This window comes from Bos indicus, chromosome 5, assembly GCF_029378745.1.
Source record: "Bos indicus isolate NIAB-ARS_2022 breed Sahiwal x Tharparkar chromosome 5, NIAB-ARS_B.indTharparkar_mat_pri_1.0, whole genome shotgun sequence".
NCBI lineage: Eukaryota > Metazoa > Chordata > Mammalia > Artiodactyla > Bovidae > Bos > Bos indicus.
Window position 1 is genome coordinate 68283652 of NC_091764.1, and position 23332 is coordinate 68306983.

The 23332-nt window shown below is 48.7% G+C and overlaps 1 protein-coding gene across 4 annotated transcripts in view; it reads left to right on the forward strand.

The window, feature by feature from the left end:
• CHST11 (carbohydrate sulfotransferase 11) overlaps window positions 1-23332 on the forward strand; it is a 267451-nt gene that overhangs the window by 206519 nt on the left and 37600 nt on the right. For 2 of the 4 annotated variants that reach the window (XM_070789646.1, XM_070789645.1), the window contains exon 3: window positions 1989-2018. The exons of the other annotated variants lie outside the window; for them this stretch is intronic. In XM_070789646.1, the coding sequence (XP_070645747.1) occupies window positions 1989-2018 (30 nt within the window). The remainder of the gene's footprint in view (window positions 1-1988; window positions 2019-23332) is intronic. 4 annotated transcript variants of the gene reach the window in all.

Below are 23332 nucleotides of genomic sequence, written 5' to 3' on the forward strand. Positions count from 1 at the left end.
GGTTACACATCAGTGTTTTTTTCTGCCTCCTACATTTTCTTTGAAAATTATGTATTTGTGAGGCTCTGTGGTGGTCAAATGAACCATTTCCAAAATCAGATCATCTGGGTTCAAGTTCCACCCCCCCCACATCTTACTATTAGAGTTATATGACTTTGGGCAAGTTACCTCAGTGCCTCATTTTCCTCATCTGTAAAGTGGGGGAAAAATGCTAATAATTAATTCATGTAAGATAGGGTTACAAGAACGTAATGTATGCAAAGCAATTAGCATGGTTTCTGGGACCTGGTAATATATTATTGTTTATAATTATATCATAATTCATATATATGTGCTGTGCTAAGTTGCTTCAGTCGTGTCCGACTCTTTGCCACCCTGTGGAACTATAGCCCGCCAGGCTCCTCTGTCCATGGGACTTTTTAGGCAAGAATACTGGAGTGGTTTGCCATGCCCTCCTCCGGGGGATCTTCCTAACCTAATGATCGAATCCACATCTCTTAGGTCTCCTGCATTGGCAGGTGAGTTCTTTACCACTAGTGCCACCTGAGAAGCCCAATTCATATGTATATTTTATATATATATATATATATGATTATGCTGTGCTTAGTCGCTCAGTCGTGTCTGCCTCTTTGTGACCCCAGGCTCCTCTGTCCGTGGCAATTCTCTAGGCAAGAATACTAGAGTGGGTTCCCATGCCCTCCTCTAGGGGATCTTCCCAACCCAGAGATCAAAGCCAGGTCTCCCGCATTGTGAGTGGATTTTTTACCATCTGAGCCACCAGGGAAGCCCATGTATGATTATGGTATTGATTATATTTTCAAAACATATATTCCCTACCCACTCTACACCAGATATTATTGGGATATTGCCCAGTATTTGAGAGAAAGTTTTACCCCCATTACAGTAGCTTTTGGGGAAAATAGCATAGCAAAAAGATCAAGGGTGTGAGTACCCATAAGATTCACAAAGAAAAAGTCAGAGGAGCTGGCCAGGCAAAAAATGTAACAACAACAAAAATAATAATAATAATGCTAAATGCCTGCCATAGTCTAGTCTGATTATACTTTGGCTACATACATGCTCTCGTTTCATCTTTATAATTGTTCCATTTGACACATGAGAAAGCTGAGTTTCAAAGGCTGAGCCCAAGGTTGACTTACTACCAAGTGGCAGAGCTGAATCTAAACTCAAGGCTCCGCCCACAAGCCCACTGTTCTTTCTCCCACCTCTAGGTCTCTCCATTCAAGTGATGGGGTCATTTCTTCTGATGCGTCTGAAAATTTTCTTTTCCTATAATAAGACACTTTCCTTCCCAACATTATTGAAGACCAGGTAAAAACAAATCACTGAGGTTAAAACCAGTAGGCCCCCCTTTCTGTGAAGTGTACCCCTCAGGCACATTGTGGGTAGGCTGTTCTTTTAGTATCAGGGGTCTGGTGGGGGTTAAAGCTGGGCTGCCAGGGTAGGTGGAGCGCCTTGTCATGCATGAGGCTAGGAGAGGCTAAAGGTGCAGCATCAGAAACAGTCCCCATTTTGAGAGACTGGTGAGGTCCCTCCAGGTGAGACTTTAGGAAAAAGTCAGAGATGGAGCCGGAAATCAGACAGGAAGCTGAAACCTAGTCTGCTCAAAGTCCTGTTAGCGTGTTTGGTTCTGCTTGGACTGGGCAGGGAAGATGGATTATGGTGTCCTCGTCAGGGCTGGGGCATGGCAGGGACACAGAGTGGCCCTGGCCACAGACCATCCTGTGTTTCCCTCCCCAAGTCCTGGGCTCCACTGTTTCTCTGAGCCAACCTCTCTTGGGGTTGGGGTCAGGGTGGGCTCAGCAGGCAGTTGCTCCTGATCGCCAGGCTGGACTAGAGCAGGCAGGACTCACAGATCCACGTGCTGTTCCAAGCACGTGGTCATCACACTCACCTTGGATTCTGAAAGTCCATCTTTTATTCATTCAACAAGCAGCCTGAGAAATTCTTCTCTCTTCCATTTTCAGAGATCCTTGGAGAGAGTTTCTCCACCTTGGGTAAGTCACAATAGCGTCTCCTTCTCCTTGCTGTTTACAGGTTACCTATGGCCCACTTCAAAGACAATCTAATGCCAACATATTCCAGGCGCTTGGTAAACAATAAATGCTAACAATTAGGGAGTGCTTACTGCATGACAGATAGCATTTTAGGTCATGCTCTACTATTTAATTGAATCCTCTCAGCAATTCTGTAAGAGTTCACAGAAGCCCTAATATAGAGATAATGGAAATGACACAGAGAGGTTGAGTCCTTTGCCCAGAGTACCACAGCCAGTGAGGTCAGAAACCCTGGTGGCCCCAAACCTGAGCTCTGAACGTGGCCACAAAGATGCAGACCTCTGGGATGGATGTTGGAGGACTGAGCCCAGGTGATGCCTCAGGGTCTGTCAGGAAGCTTCAGAAGGGCTGAGGCAGCCTTTCTTCCCAGGATGAATGACCTCTAGCCTGCTGCAGTGGATCCTCTCTCTCCCCTGCTCCCTCAGCTCCTGTCCAGATCCCTCCCTGCCCCCAGCAGTGTCTGAAAGCACGGTGGAGACATTAACTGGTCCCCTGTTATTCGTCTTAGCTGGTGTTGGCTCAGGCAATGCAGTTTAGACATGTTTCCAGGAGCAGACAGCGGGTCAGCAAGAGTCGATAATGGATTCCAGCAGATTGGACTCCGTTCAGGTTGGATGCGAGCCTGGCGTCCAGGTCCTCCTCATGCACTAGCACTGCTGGGTGCTGCCCCCAGGGAGGGGCCTGGGCCCCGGGGCGCCTGGGGGCTCAGCAGGCAGGTGGTCAGGGCTGATCCCGGGTCTCTGATCTCCAGGTTCTCCCAGGTCTTCCCTTGTCATCATGCCCTCCCATGCCTGCTGGCTTTCACAGAGCCGAGACTTTTTGTTTCTGGCTACATTTGCTGCAGCTGTGTCAGCTCATAGTAGGCACACAATCGGGTATTTGTTGAATGAAGCACCGGCAGTTCCTGTTCAGAGTATTATTTGGCTGACACAGGGGCCCCCTGGACTTCAGTCTTCTCTTCCATCTGCTTCTTGGATGTCTTCATTGGACACTGCATGTTTAACATGCCAGAAACTGCAGAAAGCTGTTCAGCGCACATCTCCCACCTCAGGTCGTGGCAGCCCCCTCCTTCCAGCTGCTCCAGGCAGAATCCTCAGAGCCCACCTGGACACTTCCATTTTCATGCCACATGTTCAACCCGTATGCAGTTCCCCTCAGCTCTGTCTTCAGTATAGTCCAGGAATGCATTGGCTTCTTCCCCCACCCCACCCGACCGCCGTCTCTTTCCTCCAGTCTCGCCTGGACTCTCGTAGCTTCCATCCTTTTCCACCAGAGAACATTCAACTGCTTCAGCCAGAGCTGTTCTAGAGTATAAGTGGGATCCTGCCATCCTTGCACTCACGTCTCCACCTCCCTGTGGAGGCCTGGGTCCTCCCCAAAGCCTGGGGTACCTGGCGTTCCCTACCCCACTGCAGGCTCACTGTGGTTCTTTGAACATGCCAGGCACACATCTGATCGGCCTTGCTTCCGCAGATATACTCCTGGTCAGCTTCCTCACTTTCTTCAGGCCTCTGCTGAGGAATCACTTGTGATGCTGTGAGGATTAATGAGCTAACATGGGGAAAGCATTCAGGACAGTGCCTGGCTCATTAGCTGTTAGTTACTGCTCCATTCTTATAATGGATCCTTAGGGCCTCATTCATAGCAGACACTCAGGTTGGTCACTGGGCTACACGTCCAGGGCCTGGCCCAATTGGCCTGTCACCAAATGGGAACTCAAACGTTTGTTGAACTGAAAATATAGAGATGACCAGAGTAAAGCAGTGTACACCCTGCCCGGCAGAGACTATGAGAACTTAACAGTTTGGGGAAAAGTTGGAAACCCATCGTTTCTGTGTCTTCTGGAGGCAAAATTTTGTGCCTGTCCGCACTGCCCCAACAGCCTGGGGAGCTACCTTGGCTTGGGTCTTCCCCAGGGCCTCACCCTTACTTCCTGGCTCCAGCTCAAAGACATTAGGGAAGTCTTTGATGTCTCAAAGACTCCCATCAAAGCTAAGGAGTGCTGGCAGGGACTGAACCCCTGAGCAGGCTTGTGGGGTGGCCGAGGCTATGGGGAGAGGGAGCAGGTGACAGAATGGAGACAGCTCTCCCTGCAGAGGTGACCCCTTGTGCTGGGCCTGACCCCCCTCATCTCGCACACTTCCGGTTCTGGGAATTGTTGCTGGTCAGGTAGGGTTCGAGAGCTGGGACCTTTTGCCTCAGCTGTCGGCCCTTCTGGCCTTTCTTTTCTTGGCCCCTCCCCTAGAAGCTTTTGCCCTAAAGAGTCCAAAGATCAAGACTGTGGCTCGAGTCCCTTGGTCTCTTTCCAGGGCAGAAAAGCCTCGTGAATCTGCTCTCTGTTCAGAGTAGCTTCTAATTTGAAGCAGCTGTTGTCCCCAAGCAAAACCACTCTGTAGGTGTCCCAGAACCCCAGCCCTCAGAGGTCTGCCCTGGTTAATTTGACCTCGGCTGTTTGTCCCTGAGGTACAGAGGGAAATGGGAGGTTGTTGTGTCCCCTCCCTGGGCCCCCTTGACCCCTCGGACCGCCCCTAGGGGCAGCTTTGCACACCCAGCTTTCACTGCAGGGCACCCAGTAGGGGGTACTCAGTGCATGGTTTCTGCCTGTTTGTGTTCCATGGGCCCCAGTGTGTTGGAAAACAAAATGCATGGAAACTGCTTATGAATAAAACTACACTGTGAAACTGCCCTCCTGCTCAGAGGGGGTGATCTGGTTGTTTGTCGTAGAAGCATCTTTGGTGCTGTTAGCAACACCCCCTTTTTAGGCAAAACGAAGAGCAGCGCTCTGTGCCCACGGAGCTTGCTCTTGGATGGATCTTGGTTTGGGGCATCTGCTTTATGCAACAATTAATTTTTTTAAAAATTCTATTGAAGTGTAGTTGATTTGCAGTGTTGTATTAATTTCTGCTGTACAGCAAGGTATTCAGTTATATGTATATATATTATTTTTCGTTACGGTTTATCACAAGATATTGACTAGCGTTCCCTGTGCCATGCAGTAGGACCTCGGTGTCTGTCCATCCTGTAGATGAGAGTTTGCCTCTGTTAATCCCAAACTCCCAGTCCTTCCCTCCTCCAGCTACTTCCCCCTTGGCAACCACACATCTGTTCTCTACATCTGTAAGTCTGTCTTTGTTTCACAGATATCTTCATTTTTACAGTATTTCAGATTCCATGTGTAAGTGATATCATATGGTGTTTTCTGTTTCTGACTTACTACACTTAGTGTGCAGCATTCCTGTTTTGTGGGTAGAAGCGTCAGGCCTTGTGGGTTTGGAGTCAGGGAGACCCAGATTTCAGCCCCCAATCCATCGCTTATTCACTGTGTTTGTTTCGCTTCTCTGAGCCTTTATCTTACCATCTCTAAAGTGGGAATCATAGTACGCACCTGGCAGGATTTCTGTGAGCACTGGAGACCATGTTGGTACAGAGCCCAGCACCTACTAGGTGCTCAGGAAATAGCAACGTTATTCACTGACTCATGCAACAGCCATGTATTGAGCACCAGCTGGGGAATGACAGTGACAAAAACCCCTGTCCTTGTGGAGTTACTGTTCTAGATGGGGAGTTGGATAACCAGATAAAGAGGTCTAATAGGTAAGTCAGGAAAGTCAGGAGGAAGGGCTGGGGTTTAACTAGTGTGGGCAGGGGAGACTTGCTGAATAGATGATATGTAAGCAAGAACCTAAGGCAGAGAGGGAGCTGGCCACGCAGATGCCCTGGAGAAGCAGTGCTGGCCTTGAGAGGGGGGAGCTTGCCCACCATCTCTGGCACTTTTGACCTGAGCTTTCCTACATGTGGTCTCTGAGCCCCATTGTCTGGTCTCTGCCCCTTCATTTCTGAGCCTTATTTACCAGTTGAATTACCCTCCACGAGATTGACTATGTCTTCCAGGAGTTTGTCCTAATAACAGAGTTAATCAGACCAAATGTTATTTTCAAATGTTCCAGGGAAAGAATGAATATGTGCCCATGTAGGGCTGTCAAATTTTGATGTGAAGTATTTGGGCAACATGTATCTGAAAGGAGAGAAGGGAGCGAGGCCAGAGAAAGATGGATAGAATCATGGCCAGTATCTGAGTCAAGGTTCATTTCTAAACTTTGATAGCAGAGACTGCAGAGAAAATACTGGCCAGCCCTTCTCCCCTGCCTCTTGCCATGGCCAGCTCCTTCTCATCATTTGGGTCACCTCCTCCAGGAAGTCCTCCCTGACCAAGCACTGAATTACCTTCAGAGATTTTGTCACCACATAAAATTGTCTTCAGTGTTTTGGGGTTTGTGGTTTATTTTCTCCTTTAGAATGAAAGTGCCAGGAGCACAGGAAACTTGTTTCCCAAGAACCTAGACTAGTAGTTGGCACATAGTAACTGCTTTATGTGTACTTGGTAAATGGATGGATGAAGTCACTTTATACAGAGCTGGGGGAAGAGTTGCTATAGACCAGTGTTTTTCACGGAGAAGGCAATGGCACCCCACTCCAGTACTCTTGCCTGGAAAATCCCACGGGCAGAGGAGCCTGGTAGACTGCAGTCCATGGGGTCACTAAGAGTCGGACATGACTGAGCGACTTCACTTTCTCTTTTCACTTTCATGATTGGAGAAGGAAATGGCAACCCACTCCAGTGTTCTTGCCTGGAGAATCCCAGGGACAGGGAAGCCTGGTGGGCTGCCATCTATGGGGCCACACAGTCGGACACGACTGAAGTGACTTAGCATAGCATAGCATAGTGTTTTTCAAACTGCAAGTTATATCCCATTAGTGAATTGTGACATCAGTTTAGTTGGCATTGAAAAAATGAAATAGAAAAGAATTTAACATCAGAGTGTATCACACATGGTAAGGATAAGTATTGTTTTAAGAAAAATATATACATGTCCATACATATATGCTGTACGTATATACGCAACGACATACTTTATTTTCCACTGTGGAGTAGTCAGAGAAGTTTGAAACAGCAGTGAATTCTTAGTTTTCTCAGACTTGATCTTCAAAAGGCACTTTCTTCCCTCAGAGACTGTAAACCTAGTCACATAAAGTTTACATTCTGGGGCCCCAAAGTAGAACTTTAAGAAAAGATTCCTTTGTTTCATATTAGCTGAAAGAAATGAATAACTTTCTACCGCAGAAGCGACGTAGTCTTCTAAGTCTGCTGACATGCGAGGGCTTGTTTACACACTCGCTGATACACACCCACCATCATACAAGCACACACCAACACATACACGTGGGTACCCAGACACATCCACACTCCGTACACGCACAAACACACACGTATGTACCCACAGACAGGAACACACAGACACACAGTAATACAAACATATCTATAAATACAAGCACACATGCATACAATGGCTCGTTGGCAGATACAGATACAAACATTCGTGTATACACAGACACAGAAACAACACACAGTTATGGACAGGCTTGTGCATGCACATACACACTTACATCCACACAGGAACGTTCTTACTCCTTCCACTTTGTGCTTGTCCCACCCCCTCCACCTTGGAGACTCCCAGGCCATTTTCAGAGGGGCACCCAGGCAAGGGTGCCTGCAGAGCCCAGGCTGCCCCTGACCAGCACTCGGTCCAGGAGAGTCCACAGCCTTTGCAGATGGGCAGACTTGCATTTGAACTCCCCCTGACTGGCTGAGTGACCTGGGTCAGGTTACTCCATCGCACGGAGCCTGATCCCTCACCTGGGAACTGGGGTGGGTAACGCCTGCTTCCCAGGGCTCATGAGGCAGTGGGACAGGCTGAGAAGGGGCACGGCCGCCTCACAGGCTGCCCCCGCAGGAGCATCAGGACCCACTGTGCCACTCTCTCTAGGTGATGTTGGACCAGCGCCATGGCCCTCCACGCTTCTGTTGTAACAAGAGGATCCTCTGGCAGGATCCTGAGAGGAGAACTAAGATCTGCAGGGGGATGTGGGCACAGTGGCTGGTGACGCTTGTCACACACTCCATATCCCAAGGCCGCAGTTCCCCCATGTGGCCCCGCCCAGCCCACACGACCCCATGCTGTCCTTTGGGGCCGTTTCTCTCAATTTATGGAGTAATGCCAGTCTGAATTCTTGAGGAGCTAGCCAGGCTCTCCCTAGAAAACCACCCTCTCTGCCATTGAAAGATCTCCCTTTGAAATGACACCTGTGAGTTCTCGGATGGATCCACTCTCCCTCAGGCTTTAGAAGCAGCTTCACCGTGTCCAGAAGGCTCTGGTGTGGGGAATCCCATGTTACCTGCATTGGGGTCCCCTGAGGTCTCCCTGGGATTCACTGATGCACATCAGTTGCAAAGATTGTGTCAGTTTCACCTTCGGTGAGGAGATAACAAGAGTCATGAACGTAGGGAAAGAGAAGGGGTCACCAGGATGGAGTGGGGGTGGCGGTCCTGAGCCAAAGACATGGCACATCCAAACAGAGCAGCCAAGATGGGGAGAAACCGTGTACCCCCCGAGTATTTTCTGTTTTACATTTTGCCTCCAGAACAACACAGAGCAGCAGATGTCAGTGACAAAGAAACTGAAAAACAAAGAAACACATAAAACGTAACCAGAGAGCAGCAGAGTTGGTCTGCCATCTGGCGCTGCCTCCTGGCCATCCCGAGCCTGCATCCATCCACATGTGGAGAACCTGTGAGCTGCCCACAAACCTGCCGGAGGCCCTCCGTGGGCACGGCCCCCCTCTCCTCTCTGCTTCCTGTCTGTCATCAGCCAGCAATGAATGCTTATCGACCCTCTGATATGTGCCTGGCTCATGCCAGGTGCCCTTGGGGACAAGCAAGTGGAGGAGACCGACACAGAGGTTTTCATCAGAGGGATGGACAGACATTACTCGAATCCTGACAGCCCTGCCGCTGGGCATGCTGGGAGATTTGTTTCTCTTCCAGTTCAGGGCAGAGCCACGAAGAGGTTAACTGGGGACATCTCCTTTTGTCCTGACTACTTCCCTTTGAGGGAAGGACTCTAGTGGCCCACCGAAAGAGCGCAGAAAGTTGCAGGCCCAGGGGATCAGGTCAGCACATATACTTCTTTCACTTAGAAGCCAGTCACAGAGAACCACATTCTATATGATTCCATAGGCAAATCCATAGACACAGACTATAGATTAATGATTGCTCGGGGCTGAGGGGACCAGGGGCTGGAAGGTGATAGCTACGGAGAGCCTGAGAGGAACGGGGTTTCTTTTCAAGTAATGAAAATGTCTTGAAATGAATTGTGATGATGGATGTCCAACTCTGTGACTATTGAAACCCATTGAACAGGACCCTTTAAATGGGCGAATTGTAAGGCATGTGGATTTTATCTCAGAAAAGAGGTTTTCGATTTCACATTTAAAGTCGAGCCCTCTTCCATACACAATCCTCCCGCCCCATTCAGCAGGCCTCTCCTACAGCTGGAGCAGGTTCTTCTTGTGCTTTTAAGTGGTGGTGGGGGGTGGAGGAGGGGCAGGAGAAGTGGAAAAGATGCAGGAAGGTTCTTGCATGAGTGACACAGTCTTGAGTCGGCCTTGGCTCCCTCTAGACCAGGCAGGCTCTCTCTTTCGTGGGTTGTTTGGAGACTTCTCAGTCCCCAAGGATTTCTCACCTTCATTTTCCATAATAAGGCTCTTTTTCTGCTTGTTGCTGCCACTTTGTTCCTCAGGACTGAGAATTCCATAGTTACCCTGTGGGCAGCCCAGGGATGAGCCTTGCTGGAGATCTCCTTGAGCTGGTGGGGGTGGGTATCTGGTCCTGAGGAAGACACATTCAACCCTTCCCTAATGAAGCTGAGCGGGCTGGCTGATCTCCAGTTCAGCACATGTTCTTACTTGTTGTCAAAGCTGCTTGGAAGTCACAGATTTGAGCCTCTGACGCCGGATAGATGTGGCCTCTCACATGGTGTGGTCGGGGGCACATATATTAAATTCTTCAGTGATTTTAAAGGCCCCCTCCCTCAATTTAAGACAAAGGGCAAAGCCTCCAGCCTCTCAACTGAGGTGTGTTTGCAGGTGGGATTTTGGCTCTTCAATACCTCTGTCTAATAAACTACTGTAAAACCTCTTTGCCATCTCCTAAAACTCAAGCTTTTCTTGTGGATGTGGGCCAGGCTGGGGGGGATTGTGGGTCCGGGTTAAGCGTTAGGCCACTCAGCTCTTGGTGTCTCCTTTGTACAGTCTGCCTATAGTCCAGTACCTGCGTTGTAGTGAGCTGTTTCATGTATAATGTAGCTTCGTGCTTCATTGGAAACTTCCATTTCAATACCCTGACACAATTATAAAATATTTGCAGCAGACGGAGATCGTGTTCTCACATCTTCCCTGGAGCAGCCGTGTCGTGTTCAGTAAAATCATATTCATGCCAAGATGGGCTTGTCCACTGCATACATTTCCTGAGATGCCCCACAAATGCTTTCTAAACGTTTCCCTTGTCAAACGGTGCCTGAACTTTCCAGAGGATTTGATTTTTTTCACTCGCTTATGGATGAGCTTGCTTTCGTAGGAGGTCACGGTATTTTCTTGCCCGGCTGAAACACCATTTGAATCCAAATAAATAACAAACACTTTAAAAAAAAAAAAAAAAAAAAACTAAGAAAGTTGACATTGCAGAATTACCCTGGCGTTTTGATCTGTTTGCTGGCACATTTATCCTGAAGCCTCTGACGAAGATGTCACAAGAAGAGGCTAGAAAATAGTATTAGAAACTATCCCCCTTTCCTTCCTCCGTGAATAAACAGCCAGGCTCATTCTTTTTAATGCCCTTGGTGTTGACTTTGCAATATTCTTAGGAAGGACCAAAGGACAACATCAGCCAGTTTATAATTGAATCCAAATTTGTGGGGGAGGGGTGGAGGCCGAAGTAGGAGGGGAGAAGTTTAGTCTCTTCTCAGCCATGTGCAGTGTCATTTTTTAAGCAGTGCCTTCAAGGGTGAATGTAAAAGGGACTTCAAAGGGCAAAGTCGAGTTGCCAACCAGACTCTTTGAAGATGAAGGATGCTTTTGGAAAGAGCTTTGAAAGGAAACAACTAAGACACAGAACCTTGATGAAAACCTCACATCGCTTGGTTCTGAGTTCACCTTTGGCTCAGGTTCTGACCCGTTTACCCTGTCTCTCTCCAACAAGGAAAAATGAGAAGCCAGCATGGACGGGAAAATCTTCCTTGACACTTCAGTGTAGTACATCTGATGCTTTCTCTGACCCCAAAGAGTTAACTTTATGAGAGGGACAGAATGATGGACATCAGACATAGTTTAGGAAAGCGGAGTCATGTTAGAAATGTGTTGATTGGTGCATGCGTGCTAAGTCGCTTCAGTCATGTCCGACTCTGCGACCCTATGGACTATAGCCTTCCAGGCTCTTCTGTCCATGGGATTCTCCAGGCAAGAATATTGGTGTGGATTGCCATGCCCTCTACCAGGGAATCTTTTGGGTGTGAGGGTAAATGAAGATTGGGCTGAGTGGGGTCAGGAATGAATTGTTAGGATGAAAAGTCACACTGAGAGCTCCCATTTTTTTAAGTGCTTGTTCTGTACAAGGCACTGCGTGAGCATTATTTATTTATTTTTTTACTGTTTTGAATATTTAGTTATTTATTTGACTGCGTCAGGTCTTAGTCGCGGGCTCTCTAATGGTGGAGGTCGGTCTTAGTTGCCCTGTGGCATGTGGGATCTCAGTTTCCCGACCAGGGATCAAACCTACATTCCCTGCATTGGAAGACAGATTCTTAACCACTGGACTGCCAGGGAGTCCCCAGGCATTTTATACAGATGGTGTCCTTTGATTTCTGTGAAGTCGGTGCTGTTATCATGACTCTCATTTTACACCTGAGGGACCTGAGACACAGGAGCCCAGCTTTCCCCAAGGTCCACACCAGCTGAGAGACAAAACCAGGATTGGGGTCTGCCTTCAGAGCCCCTCTTTTAGTTACTCATCTTCCCTGGTGAGGGAAGGGGCAAAAGGAACAGATGATACCTTTTGGTTGTACATTGATTGTGTGCCCAGTACAAAGCTCACAGCTGACTGACTGAGTATGATCATCTCTGGGTTCTCTGGAGAGTCCAGTTGGAGCTGGATAGTAGACACATTGCATGCATTCTTGCCAGCCCACCCTGAGCGGGCCCTTTGTGGCCCTTCCAGCAGCAGGATCTCCTTGAGAGTCAGGACGCTGTGCTTTTTAAGGAAACTGGGCAGAAAGAGCTGCTTCCAAGTCTCCCTGACCTGACGTGTGCCATCAGGATGCCTAATGGGCAGCACCATGGCCCCTGCCTCCCCCAAGGATGTCTTGGAGCTTTGCAGTGTGGTCGTCTCAAGCGCGGTACCCAGGGCTGTGCACGTGCACTGATGTTCATGTTACAGTCTGAAAGGCCAGACCAAGCGCATGGTGAAGGAGCACCCAGAGGGACTCCTCAGGACTCCGTGTGAGCAAATGGACTGAAGTCCCCATCAGGAGGCAGTCCCCTGTGTAGAGGGGCTTCCTCTTGCCTCTCCCACAAATGCCAGAGGATGAGTGGTTTGAGGTGCCAGGAAAAAGGCCCCGGCGTGGGAGGTGACAGAGCTGAGTGCAAAGCCGTGTCTGCTCCCTGATGACTCAGGGCTTGGCCGGTTTTACCTTCTGCACACTGTGTGCCTTCTCTCTCTGTCCGGGTGGGCTGAGGTCTGAGGGGCCGAGGGATGCATGGGAAAGAGCATGAAAATATAAAAAGGTGCTCAGTAAACGTTAGGAATCGAATTTGCCTTGATGCTGCTGCTGCTAATGCTGCTCATGGCGACAACAGTCCTGAGCTCTGCCAGACACAGCGCTGTTTGACATTTGACTTGGCTCAGCCTCTGAAAGCTTCTCTTCAGAGTGAGCTTCGATGGTGGTGAGGAGCCCTCCCTAGTACATGGTCTGTGTGATAGGGGAGCATACAGTTTACATACAGCTTCATAGGTGACAAGGAGACTGCGGGATTCCACATCTGACTCCACTGCCACCCAGCTCGTCACTCAGATTCTTTGTGCCTGAGTTTCTTTATCTGTAAAATGGGTGTGATAGCAGTGCCTCCCTTATAGTTTTTTGTTTCAAAGACCTTGAGCTAAAACCGGAGAACACCATGGTCTGGTGTTCAAATCTAGACCATGTATAAACAGTGCATCTGAGCTAGAGGCAGAGCTATGGGAGGAACCCAGTCTTGAGTCCTGGGTGCGAATCCTGCCCAGGCTCTTGACTTGCTAGGAGTCCACAGGTAAGTTCTAGCCCGTCTGGGCACCTTAGGGTCCTCATCTGTAAAATAGAGACAGTACCGGTGTTCTCTTCTCTCTGAGCCATGATGAGGGATTAAATAAGACTCTGCGTGACATAAACATAGCTCATGCTGTCTGTGGTCATTAGGTGCCAGCCGCCCAGCAGAACACTTCACATTGTCTTACTTAAGCCTCCCTGACCCCTTCAGGCAGGTAAGATGTTTTTTTGAATCCACAAAACATGTTCTTATTTTTATTTCATATTTTTATTGTAGTATATTTGATTTACAGTGTGTTATTTTCTGCTGTACAGCAGAGTAAATCAGTTACACATATACATGTATCCACTCCTTTTTTAGATTCTTTTCCCCTATAGGTCATTACAGAGTATTGAGTAGAATTCCCTGCGCTACACAATAGGTCCTTTTTAGTTATCTATTTTCTACATAGTGGTGTGTGTCAATCCCAGTCTCCCAATTTATCCCCCACCACTCCTGTGGCAGGCGCTATTATTGTTCCTTACTTTATGGATAGGGGAGCTCAGGTCCCAAGAGGTAGAGGGGCAGCGTGTTGGGGGAGCAAATTGAAGGCTGCTGGCGCTCCGCGAGGCTCCCAGGGCAGCCTCCACATGCTGCAGCCCCCTCCTCCCTGCTCTCACACATCAGCTGCTGTGGCTCCCCCTCCCCCAGTGGGAAGCCTTTCTATCTCCCTGCCCCCACCCTCCTCGGGGAATATTGCTCTGGGATGAATGGGTCTGGGATTGCAGGCTGTGGCTGGGATAAATGAGCTCATGTGTGTCGTGCCTGTCTCTTGTTGAGTGAGCATCAGCCTAGGAATTCTCGATGAGCTTACCCAACGGACAGCCGTATTGGATCAGCGTTTAAATGGACAGCCTTGTGCTTGCAGAAAATGAACAGTCAATAGAGGCCTGTTGACTGCCGGCTGGCTTGCCCTGCTCGGGCTCAGGCGTGGGGTCTCTGCCAAGACGGGAGAAAGGTGCAGCCCCCAGCTCCTGGGGATCTGGTGGTGCTTATTTTTGCATGGGGAGTGCCAAGGGCTCTGGGAACCTATTTAGCATTCACTTTCACACCCACGTGCTCCAAATCACAGACACTTGCTCTAAATGGGGGCTTGTCATTCTCTAGGCCAGAGGGACATCTTGGGGGCCACAGTCATGCCTGTGTCTTCTCTGGGATGATCCCCGTTCCCTGTCATTTTAGATGCAACTCAGCAGAGTGTACAAAAGTGCCTGGATTCCGAATCTGGTCCACCACCATCCAGCTCTGTGCCTCAGTTCCCCCATCTGTAAAATGGGGGTGGTAACCTGTGCCTCGGTACTTTCCTCATGAGGGCTTGTGAGGATCAGACGAGTTAATATGTGGCATAGTGCCATGCATGTAGTAGGCTCCATAAAAGGGTTCCTAAGATCGTCTCCTGTAAATATCGGTTCAAGGTCAGTGTCCACTCTTGTCTCTGAGCTCCACAAGAGCAGGGGGCCTGTCTGTCCTGTTCACTGCTGGATCCCGAGGACCTAGTGCCGGGTCTGACATGTGGCAGGTTCTCAGAAAGTATCTGCCAAAAGGATGAGTGAGTACGTGTAAATAATACTGCTCCAAATGTGGGGTGGAAGAGCAGTCTCTGTGTGCTCCTCAGCTCCTTAGGGGTTCACAGGCCAGGAAGGAAACATTGGGGACCGTATTAATTTCCTATGGCTGCTATAACAAATTACTCCTAATTTAGTGGTTTCAAACAACACAGATATACATCTTACAGTTCAGGAGGTCAGAAGTCTGATGTGGGTCTCACTTGGCTAAAATGAGGGGCTTTTAGTTTGTAAGGGCCCTGAATTCCTTGGCTTATGGTCCCCTGCCATCTTGAGAGCCAGCAATAGTCTTTCTCATATCGCATAACTCTGATATCGACTCTTAACTCTTCCCCATTTAAAGAACCCTTGTGATTATATTGGGCCGATTTATATAATCCAGGATACTCTCCTTGAAATCAGATGATTAACAACTTGAATTCTATCAGTTACCCTAATTCCTTCCCCCTTTGCCAGGTAACAAAACATATTCACAGGATCCAGGGATTATGGAGTGGACGTTTAGGGGACAACTCTTCTACCTACCATAGCAACTTTCACTTATTCAGGAAGATGGGAAAGCTACGGCAGAGACTCTCTAACTTCCCCAAACCATATTTGGAAGATTAAGGTCTTCAATCAGCACCTCTTCTACAGTAGCTCTTCCTGAAATGCTCAACCCCAGCCTGTGCTATGGTGATTCTCTGCAGCTGGTGGCAGGTGCCAGGAAAACCAGCCTTAATAAAGGATAATAGCCCAGAATCACAATCAGGAAATGTTTAGGGAGCCCCTCCCATGTGCCCAGCGTTAGCTGCACTCAGCAGCATTCCTGCTGCTCCAGGTCAGTCTTTTTGAGCACTCACTGTGGGAAGGGCACTCACTGAATTCTCGTGTTGGCCCCTTAAGGTAGGTACAGTTGTCACCCCTCTAGGCAGATGAGGAAACCGTGGCATAGAGAGGTTTAGTGACTTACCCAAGGTCACACAGCCCATCAGTGGCAGAACTAGGATTTGAACCAGGGAGTTGGACTCTAGACAACTACTTGCCCCTGGTTTGTTCTCCTGCTTCTCTGCTGTTCATGCACTTTACCTCATTTCCGGTGCACATCTACCTGTGAGAGTAGCGTTTCTTTTTAATACCCATTGCTCAGATTAGGAAACTGAGGCCAGGAATGTTACCATGGCAAGCCCAGACTTACCTGGCTGCTTAGTGCCCTGCTTAGGCTATTTCTCTGTATCAAACTGCCTCACTATGTGTTACTGGTGAAGAATTAATTTAGAAAAATGAATGTTTTCACAACATACCTGGCCCCCCAGTCCCTTTCAGGAGTGTTGGCTGTTTTCAGTCCCACGCCTCCTCCTTACAGGTTACGTAATCACTGCTATTTAGAAGGAGAACTGGATGGCATTTTCCCGCCTGCCACCAAGACTCATTTAGGGCCAGCCTGAAGACTGCAAGAGGCAGGCAGGTGTGACGCTTGAAAGAGTATACACGGCTGGTCTCCCAGGATCTCCTTAATGAGAAATTTCAGTCTTATGGATGAGAGTGGAGCAGACACGGCCCTCATTACTACCTGTATCTAAATTAAATAAGACAAGGGAGGCTCTTGAGAAAAAAGGCAGAAGTTACTACAAGCTGAAAGGACAAGGTGCAGGAGAAGTGCTCCTGTCAGCAAAGGTTCTCTGACTTTCTGGGGTGTATGGAACCCCAACATATTTCTCCTTTGGCGCATCAACAGCCACTGAGGTCGAGGGTATAGAACAGATACAGCTATGACTCTGTCCTCCTCCTCTACTGTCCTCTGGCTCAGCCAGGCCTGGGCTGCAGGCCTGGCCCCAGGACTCTTGACCTGACTGCCATGGTTCCAGAATGGGGGGGACCCCAGTGCCAAAATACCTCCCTGATGCCCTGTCTTCTAGATGACAGCCCCGGACGGCCCTCCAGATGACAGCCTGAGATACAAAGTGGTCCAGTGTGTTTGTTCTAGGAGTCACCATGCCTGCTTCGATTTTATTCATTCATCTAATCCACCGTCCCCTTGCCATTCATTCATTCTCTTTCTATCTCTCTCTCTCTCACACAGACACACACACACACACACACAGACACACACACACACACACACACAGACACACACACACAGACACACACACAGACATACACACACACACAGACACACACACACACACACAGACACACACACACAGACACACACACACACACTGCTAGCTGCGGTCCAGCAGGAATATAGGCTTCCTGCCATTAACTGGAAGCTCCTGACTGCAGACACAGCATAACAGTCTATTCATAGTCCTTTTTAATTCCAAGAAATGCTGCTGTAGCTAATACCTACTTCAGGGCAAATGACTGGTTGGCGTATCAGCACTTTTCAAGTTATAAGCACCCCCTTTTAGCTGGGACTCCTCGTTTCTTTTAAGTGTTCTTCAGAATGAAGCATTACTGAGTGGCCAGCAGGCCTTCGGAGGTGGTACAGAAGATGAGCTGCCCAGAGAAGTGGCCCACAATGCTCAGGGAGGTGGGTGACCAAGTGACCCATGGGTTCCACTCCCTTCAGAAGTTGCAGGAACCACGGGGCCCAAGCCACTTCCTACACGGCAATCCTGGTCACAGCTTTCTTTGCCGGGCACCCATTTCTGGAGGAAAAGTACAAATACTTTAGAAATTGATCCCTGCCCCATAGCCTCTCAAAAGTAGTCCCTCTCTCCAGACCTTCTCTGCCTTCCAGGCTCTTCTACACTTTGGGGTCTGAAGCTGTTGTGGTTTTTTTGTATAAACATGTTGCTTTTTGTAAATTGAGTGAGTGGACTTTTCCGTTAACCTGGGCTGGAGGCATCCAGGGCCCCAGGAAACATGCTTCCCCCTGAAACATACCTCCAGAGCAGGCAGATGGCGCTCAGAATATCATACCCATTCTCATTTCTTGAGGACCTACTGTGTGCCAAGCATTTTACCCATACAATGTTTCTCTCCTACGTAACGGATAACCTGACTATTCTTTTCATGGCCAAGAAAGATGAAACCAAGGAAGAGGCGATAAACTCATTCACAGCTTCAGGATCGTGAGAGGCAGGGCCAGGACTGATGATGTCAGAGTAGGGCAAGCACGTGACCTGAGTTTCTGAGGACTTGGGCACTCATCACTGCCCTGTTTTTGAGATGTTTGTCTTTGGTTCTGTGCCCATCGCCCCTTGAGGGCTGTGACTCAGCCTACCCATCCAGACTCTGGTCCTCTTGCCAGACATGCCTGCCATTTATGTCCCCCCATTCAGCAAGATGCGGATACCCTGGGACTGAGCTGCAGCCACTGTAACCCCATTAGCTGGGTGAGTCTGCCCTTGGTCTCCCCAGGACCCATTTCCTCTGAAGATGAATTGTTGCAGCTCCTAATTTTGAACAGTAAGAAACACCGAGGTCAGTGCCAGGACTGAACAAAGCCAACAGATTCTTGGCCTTTGAGGGAGGAGAACTGCGAGCTCTCCTTCGCCTTCCTTTTGATTTGCTATTCAATTAAGAAATAAAAAACATTGGAGAGGATCAGTGAGTAGAAATCTAATTGGAAAAAAAACAGAACCAGTTCACACAAACAGGAAGTGTAGTGTGCTGTGAGCTGGTCGGGTGCTGCTTCGTGGCTTTTTAAAACGGCAGTACATGTTCTAGACCCCAGTGTGCATCTCCTCTTGCCTCCGTTCTTCAGCCTGGGTTCTTAGGCTTAGCTTCCCGGGGGTCAGAAGAACAGGGCTGAGCACAAAGGATGCAGGGATAACATCTGCATTCTTTGCTTTTATGACCTCTTTCATATCATGTCTTCCTTGGGACACGTTTGCTTGCAAAGGATAAAAATCCACCCGGAGGTGCTAAAACAAAAGGGAAATTTATTACAGCAGCAAATTCTGGGGCAGGAAGGGCATTTAAGTTTGTGCCTGGCCCCCACCCCATCAGCACCACGGGATCAAGGACTCAGTTGTGACTCTTCAGCACTCTCTCTGGCCCTTGAGTCTCTGCCACTTATGATTTCTTCTGGTCTCTCTCCGCCACTCCCTCTCTCCTTCTGTGTCTCACATACAGAACGCATAGCCACCTGGAAACAGTACCTTCAGCCTAGAGCCTTTATTTCCATATGGTCTACTGCCCACCACCAGCTCATCCTGCCTCTCAGATCTTCAGTGCCATATTCGTGGGAACGAGCAGAGGATTGGTCTAGTCTCTCCCTCCATTTCTGTAAAGATAGTGACACTAATAGTACCCTTGTCTAGAATTTCTGTGAAGACTGAAATCAGTTAGTGTTGCTTAACTCAAACAACTAATTACATAATTAGTACATAATTAGTGCTCAAAACTTGTGGTTATTACCACTGTCCTTTTTATTATTCAGTGGTCCTTGTGCAAAGAGTAGTGTGATCAGATGTTTTCCAGACTACCTCAAAGTGAAAGCAACAGGCATAGAAAAAACTTTTTTTTTTCCTTCTCTTGAAGAACTAATATGAGTACTTGATAAGTAAGATCTTTGTAAGATATTTTGTAATGTTCAAAGTGTTGCCACACACACATTTCATTTGATTCCCCTAATATCCTGCGGTATTGTTAAGACTGTTTAATAAGGGTTCAAAACTGAGGTATTGAGAGGTTAAATATTGCCTATGAGTACATGGTCTGCGAGTGATGGAGCCTAAATTCACATCTGGTCTCAAGCCTAATTCCTGTGTGTTTTCAACTTCATCAGAGGTGGAAGGTTTCATAATTTATTATGTTTCCCTTTATACCTTGGCTGCTAGGAAGCTCAAGCTAAGTATGATGCCCACATTCAGCACTCTCCTAACCATGGTTATTAGTATGTTTCTTATATCCCATGGATGGAGGAGCCTGGTAGGCTACAGTCCATAGGGTCGCAAAGAGTCAGACATGACTGAGCGACTTCACTTCACTTATATCATCATTAAATGAGGTTCTTAGATATGGTAGATTTACTTTTGCATACATGCCTCTATTCCAGGTAGGTGAATCATGCCCTCCCAATGTAGAAGTGATGAGGATGAATTTGGCTTGTAGAGTATAGTGGTTTCTGTTTGTAGGAGACGGCAGGCTCTGGTGGATGCAACCTGGATTGTCTGCCTTTCTGAAATCTGGGTCTCCTTTCCAGATTCCATGTCAGGGGTCTCTGCCCATCTCTTTCCAAAGAGAAGAGGTTCCCCTCTTCCTCCCTAGGCTCTCTCTGCTTCCGTCTGATAGCCTGTGGTGAGGGGGGAGGCTTTTCTCAAAGACCCTGGCAGTGACACATGATCAAAGAAAAGTTAGTTGAGACCTTTCTGAGGCTGAGATGGGGGGATGGCGTCTTTCCAGAACTCTTATTCAGGCTCAACCCTTTGAGGGTTTTAAACTTGCCACCAACAAACCGAAGCATATTACGGGAAGGGCTGATATGTGTCTGGGTGGAGTCTGATGATTTTCTTGGTTTTTGTCTCCCAGTTCTCAGCAGGGGTGTTGCTCAGGGTACCCAGTCAAACATCTCACATAAGATTCTAGATTCTTCCAGAGTTCCCCTTTCCATACACAAGAGGCAGACTTACCTGGCCTGAGTCCTGACTCCAGCCCTCTGCATGGCGCCCCCTCCGAGCCTCTGTTTGCTGATCTGTGACCTAAGGGTAGTGTCACCTCCCACAAGAACTGTGATTAACAGTTGGCAGTACTAATAATACTGATAACAAGGGCAGTGACACTTGGAGAAGACTCTTCTTGGGGTGTGAGAATACAAGCTAATGCTTCTTGACTGCTCGCCATATCTCAGATGCAGTGGTTAGCACTTGGTGTGTTGTATTTAACTCACAAATGTCTCACAACAGCAGATGAGAAAACAGAGAGGTTAACAACTTGCCCAGAGTCACATTGCAAGTACGTGGCAGAGGCAGGACCCAAAGATGAGTGGAAAGCACTAGCTCAGACCATGGCGTGCGGTGGGTCTCTCTGCCCTTCCCCAGGGACCTTGCAGCCAGCAGCCTGTCTTCTTTGTGGGCTAACGCTTGTCAGCAGGGCGGCCAGTGCCTCCCCTTGTTCCTCTTTCTCTGACCCTCTTCCACTCGTTGCTCTTTTTTTTTCCTTCAGTAAAAACCCAGCCTTGACCTTCACAGGCTGCGTGAGGGGCTGGTTTTCCATTAGAGGTGAGCTGGTGATCACTTCCCCTCCCTCCAGACCAGACCAGGGGGCTGAGGGAGCCAGTTTACAGTTGGTTGAGACATAAACGGTCTGTTTACAAAACCCAAAGTTGTTAGCAGATGAAGTGTTCACCGCCACCCCTCCTCCAGACAAGGTGGCGTTCAGACCCTTTGAGCCTGGGGGCAGTTTCCGCCTTAGAGCACCTGCTCTGGCCCCAGTCCCCCTCCCCCCAGGGACGGGGACACCCCACTGGTTCAGCAGGTGGCCTGAGGGCATCTGACCAGAGAAAGCAAAGGCGCTTGTCTGGCTCTCGATTTCCATCTCCTTTGGTTTTGCCAGATCAGTCCTGTTTGTAATCTAGATGAATCCTATCCCCCACGCCCCACTGACAGACTTCCAACACACCCATCCAGTGGGGCTGTCTCCTGAGCGCTGCCTATGGAAAGCAACTGCCCCTCCTGAGTGCCGGCCTATACCAGGCCCTGCAGCACGGTTGACCGAGCCTCACCCCCAACCCGGGGAACCACCCCGTCAGCCCCATTACGGACAGTGCGGCCTGTGACCTCTGCCAAGGGGCCTGTGGGTCCCCTCTGGGATTCTGTCTGTGAGCCCCACTGATGCCAAGAGGCTCGCTCAGCCCGTGGCCTGCAGCCAAATGGGAATTGACTCTTCTCCCTCCCCTGATCCTCACCCTTGATAAATCACTCCCTGTTTTAGTGGTATTGTTAGAGCCAAAATAAAGCCTCCTTGGAGGGCTCCATATATCTGCCTTTGGCTTCTTGCTGGGACCTCTGGTATGGAGAGAAGTGCCCCCAGGAGGTGATGAATCCTATAAAATCGTCAGGGGTCCAAATTGGGCTCTGGGGAGAGGGTTGTCTCAGCTTCTCTGCCCCCCGACCAGTGTCCCCAGCTGCAGTGACCTCAGCCAGCCCTCCTTGGACAGGGGCTCCCTCCTGTCCCATTAGAGCCCAGAATACTGAGTGAGTGTATCTGGGTGGTTTTCTGCATCTCTTTCTAGAGAGAAAATGTTATATGAAGTGAACTCTGTTCAGCCTTAGAAAGAAAGGAAGTTCTACATGCTCCATGCTCCATGCTACGACGTGGATGAACCTCAGTGTGCTACATGCAATAAGTAGATGCAAATATTGCATGATTCCACCATATGCTGGACCTGGAGGGGTCAGATTCATAGAGACAGATGGCAATGTGGTGGCTGCCAAGGGCTGGAGGAGGGGGTGAGGAGTTAGTGTTTAATGGGGACCGAGTGTCAGTTCGAGATGATGAAAAAATGTCTGGAAATGGGTGGTGGGGATATGACTATCCCTAATGCCACTGACCTGTACACTTAAAAGTGGTTAAAATGGTCAATTTTGTGTATATTGCACCACAGTTTAAAAAAAAAAAAAAAAAAAACCCAGGTGGTTTTCCACCTATGTCACTTCCCAGGGAACTTGTGCCACGTGGAGACATTTGTTCTGCAGAGTGAGGGGTTTAGGAGCCGTCAAGGGACCTCCTCGGGCCTCCTTCCTGCACCTTCAAGGCCTTGTGTCAATCTCCCAGGCTGGTCTTTGCTCAGAACCATTGCTGGAGAGCTCGCCCGGTCGTTCTCTCCTCCAGTGGAGCTGAGGTACAGAGCCTTAGAGTGAGCAGCTGTGCTCAGTCTTGTCATTTTCACAGATTTCTGGAGACCCAGAGAAGCTTGCCTGGATCAACCAGCACGTTAGGGAGGAGCTGACAATGAAATCCAGAATGCCCAGTTAGCGTTGAATTTCATAAACAATGAATAATGTCTTAGTATAAGTATGTGTCCCATGCAGTATTGAGGACATGCACTAATTATCTGAAATTCCAGCTTCACCAACTCTATGAATTTTCTTTGCTAAATCTGGCAAACTGACCTGAGAGGCAACCCGGATCTCATTCTCCCCAAGTCAGAGCTTCATAGCTGGCAGCTGGGGCTCGCAGAGGGGGAGGGCATGGGGAACACAGGCTTGTGTCAGACTCCCCCGATAACCTGTGTGACCTTGGGCAAGATACTCGGCTCCTGAGCCTCAGTTCCATGTCTTAAAACGTGGATAATAACAGCAGCCTCCTTATGAAGCGGTAAAGGATTAAATGATCATACCTATGAAGCCCTTAGCACAGTCAGCATTCAATTAATGGTAATGCTTCAGTTATTCTTGATATTTTCCTTCCTTCGTGAATGAAAGATAACCATTTACTCGATGAGCGTTCGTCTGTGGAGCCGAAACTGGAAAACACTGGTGTGAAGATCCGGCTCCTGTCCCAGCCTTGCTGTCATATGCTGTG